Here is a 4,294-nt window from a genome sequence, read left to right as displayed (position 1 = left end):
TAATTATATATATATATATATATATATATATATATATAATTGTACGTATATTTTATTTATATATATATATATATATATATATATATATGAAGAGTTCAGATGCAAAAGCCTCTAAATGCCATTTGAAATTTTCTTCTGTAATGATGATTTTTATCAAACTTGTATATTTAAGTTCAGTAATTTCACTTAAATAACAATTAATAGGTAATTATCATTGTTATTTAAGTGAAATTACTGAACTTAAATATACAAGTTTGATAAAAATCATCATTAAAGAAGAAAATTTCAAATGGCATTTAGAGGCTTTTGCATCTGAACTCTTCATATATATATATATATATATATATATATATATATATATATATATATAAACTCTTCAATAGTTTCATTTTCTTTCATTCCTACTCATTTCTTAGTTTCATAGCCTATATATGTTATATTTTAAAAATATCAAAAATATGGGTGGGGAGGACTGCTGAAAAAGAACGTATGAATAAAATATCTATGCCACTGTGTAAAGAATGTATTAAGACGTGTGTGTGCTATTTGACAGAATGATGGTCCACTCAGACGTGTCTGTTTTAGCCATCAAGGAGCCTGAGGCGATTACGTCAGCACAGGGCGCTCCTTCAATAGTAGAAAAGACAACAGCACTCACGCGCTATTTAAAGTCAAGCAGTTGAGCTAGAGAGTGAAAGTGCCCATACTTACCAAGAGGAAGACGCTTTATCCTTGACTTCAATCAGGAGTTTAGCGACATAGATGGCGAATTCAAACAAGCAGTTGACGTCGTTTTTCATAGAGGACATTTTATCCTTAAAAGAGGATAAAAAAGATGAAGACAGAACAGACACACGAACAGGTATTGTACTACAAAGACAGCCTTGCAGTTGCAGCAGTGTTCTGGAACTGTGTAGCCTACATTTCTTGATTAGTTAGTTCACTTTAAAAAAATGTGGGTAACGTTGTTTCAATCCATGTTTGGCTCAAAACCAACGGTTAAAAATGTAAACCCAATGGTTGCATTTGCCCATTTGACCCAAACATGGACTGAAACAACCCAGCATTAGAGTGTTAGGTAGTTAACTTAGAGAATGTGCATATCCATCTAAATTAACTACCGTATTTACGCAGATTAGGTAAACATGTGAGGCATTTAGTTAAAGAAAATTCATACATGCCACGTTTGACCTCGCCAATCGCCACAGGTTTCTGTCATGTTTAGATATGTACTGAAGACCAGTTTTCTAGTGAGAAAATATGACTTTAACCTCACATCTTTCGTTCACAGACTCCGCGGACATCTCGGTATGTCTGAACTCTGAGGATAAAACATCGTCTTCGTCAGAGATGACGGCTGGCGCGAAGAAGAAGCGCTCGCGGGCCGCGTTCACGCACCTGCAGGTGTTGGAGCTCGAGAAGAAGTTCAGTCGTCAGCGATACCTGAGCGCGCCGGAGCGCGCACAACTCGCGAGCGCGCTGCACCTCACAGAGACTCAGGTGAAAATCTGGTTCCAGAACAGGAGATATAAGACCAAACGGAGGCAGTTAACGACCGAGCACGACAAGGAATACTTTCAGAAACCAGACGCGACCGCTGTGGCTGCTGCTACAGAAGAGGACTTTTTCAGAGCGTCACTTTTAGCGACAGTCTATAATAAATCCTTTCCGTACCGGCCGTACGTGTTTGACTTGCACGGACTGAGAGCATGGAGGCCAGCACTGTGATGATGACAGGGATGTTAACCTGGACTTTGGGAATGTTCTCAGATTATTGTTAATAATATTCTTTATTATGGTGTTTTTTTAAATATTGTACAGCTTTGTATTCTGTGTATAATAAAATATTTTTTTCAAACCACTGTGATTGTTCATTCATCCTCACACCAACTACACGTTTTTTTCCCATTTTAAAAATAAATTTAAGAAGTCCAGGAGCTTCCTTCACGGACTGAGAGACGAATATACTTACCTTTATCTTACATCTATCTATCATTTATCTCCACTAAAGTATTAGCCTATGTTAACATGTGAACTCTTAAAAATGCATATTTCTCTTATCTGGTTAAAAAGACCTAGCATACTTTAATAAGGAAATGTTGGTTTTTCTCTCTCAAGAGACTGTTTCTTCAAGAATATTAATCTCAAGTAAAAAAAAAAATATATATATATATATATATATATATATATATATATATATATATATATATATATAAGGAAAATAGTGCAACCTGTCATTTATTGGCTTATGTTTTAGCCACTAATTTGCAAAAGAGTAAATTGCCATGAGATTGTGTTGCAATGGCCTTCGATGATTCATGTGTTCTCAAAGTAATATATTTGATGTGGTTCTAAAGTTTTTCTTTCTTTGGACTTCAGTGAAAGTTTCCTTGCATACATCATTATTCTTTCAAATCTCGAAATCATCACACTTCAATAGCTAATTCCTAAAAGCGCTCCATTGTTTAACAAGGACTGCAATTATACTTCAGCCCGAACACTTGCCGTTCACAAGCCATGCCAGCTGATAAATCAAGAGAAGGAATCTTTTTGTAAAACATGCGGGCCTGCTCAACATAGAAGTTTAACGTTGCTACAAGAGATAGCGATCTCGAACACCCCTATCCTTTTCCCATTCAACTTAAGTTGACTTCAGCAGAGCAATGGCTTGGAGAGCCTCGACCGGAGGTGGTCTGTTGTCTGAGGGATACAGGCTTCTCCAGGAAAGATGACATGATTTACCTTGTAAAGTGATGGTCTAATCAGTGAGTCATGAGAACAGGTTTACAAAGGGCTCTGAGTCTGAGACCACAGGATCTCCCAACCTGAAAAATGTAAGTTTACTTTATACACAAAATTCCCAACATTCTGTGAATATGTACTTATTCTTCAGGAAGTAACTGCCGTAGGACATCCGTCACCTGTCTTTAAAGAGCTCTCAGGCATAACCAGACCTCTTTAGCTATTTCTACAAAGACATGTCTCAGTAATTGTTAGGCTTTTCATGAATAGCAGTAGGAAGTGTTTACACAGGGGAGTTAAAATGAGGTATGTTTGCACTCCAGAACATCAAAAACATAATAGTTTTTTGCTACTTTTGAATGTGATGTCATTTGAATGTAAACTTAAACAGTGTAAAATATCTAATACATATAAAACTGAACTACACTCACCAGTTACTCGTTGGACACCCTTTTGCCTTCCAGCTTCCACTCCTGGGCAAAAAAAAGACTAAACACTTAGCTTTTAATTGCCTTAATCGCCTGTCATAAAATTGGCCAAATTTAAGAGAATGCACTACTTAAAAAGCTATTGCTGTCTCGGAAAATCTTTTTAAAAAATTGTCAGAATATGGGAAGTTTTGTGTGGATTGATGAATCACAATGAAACTCGAGTTGGATGGTGATGGTGATGGTGTGGGGAGCCTGTTTTTGAAAATATTGCAGGAAGTCTTGCTTCCTAAAAATGAAAAGTTGTTCTAAAAACGAATGATCAGACATTATTTTTCAACAAGACAATGTTCCTGTCCAAACTGCAAAGACAACCATGAAGTGGCTTGAGAACAAGCCGGCTCATGTTTTGGCCAGGTCAGAGTCCAGATTTGAACTCTGTTGTGAATATTTGATCTCATATTAATCTCAAACGAACTGGGACATTTTTCAACCATTAATGAACTGTTTGAAGCCATTAACATTGAGAGGAACAACACTGAATCTTCTTCCTGTAATAAAGCTGTCTGCAAGTTACTTTATCTACAGTATTAGTGCAATTCTTGCTAATTTCCTGATCAGTGATTTGGGATTAAAATGGTTAGGACAATCAAAAAACCACTAAAAATGATGTCATTTTTAGCAAGACCCATTTTCATGTCCAGGATTGTATATCACCTAAAGGATTAGGAACACCCGTTCAATTTCTCATTAATGCAATTATCTAATCAACCAATCACATGACAGTTGCTTCAATGCATTTAGGGGTGTGGTCCTGGTCAAGACAATCTCCTGAACTCCAAACTGAATGTCAGAATGGGAAAGAAAGGGGATTTAAGCAATTTTGAGCGTGGCATGGTTGTTGGTGCCACAGTTGCTTCAGATTTATCGGTTGCACATCCATGATGTGAATCTCCGCAATTCATTCCAAAGCAGCTCTATTGGATTAAGATCTGGAGACTGTGGAAGCTTTTTGGGTTCAGTGAACTCATTGTGATGTTCAAGAAACCAGTCTAAGATGATTTGCTGGAAGTAGAAGTGGTCATAAAGGGATGGACATGGTCAGCAACAATACTCAGGTAGAC

The 4,294-nt window shown here is 36.8% G+C and overlaps 1 protein-coding gene across 1 annotated transcript; it reads left to right on the top strand.

Moving 5' to 3' along the window:
• The first annotated feature begins 680 nt into the window (after window positions 1–680).
• Window positions 681–1,858, top strand: nkx3-1 (NK3 homeobox 1). Its single transcript, XM_039674976.2, has 2 exons — window positions 681–862; window positions 1,292–1,858. The coding sequence occupies exons 1-2, from the start codon at window positions 763–765 to the stop codon at window positions 1,726–1,728; spliced, it is 537 nt and encodes a 178-aa protein (XP_039530910.2). The 5' UTR covers window positions 681–762; the 3' UTR covers window positions 1,729–1,858.
• Window positions 1,859–4,294: the final 2,436 nt, after the last annotated feature.

This window comes from Pimephales promelas, chromosome 14 (assembly GCF_988280905.1).
Source record: "Pimephales promelas chromosome 14, fPimPro1.hap1.1, whole genome shotgun sequence".
NCBI lineage: Eukaryota > Metazoa > Chordata > Actinopteri > Cypriniformes > Leuciscidae > Pimephales > Pimephales promelas.
Note: the sequence above shows the minus strand (reverse complement) of the source record. Positions and strands in the feature narration are given on the sequence as shown.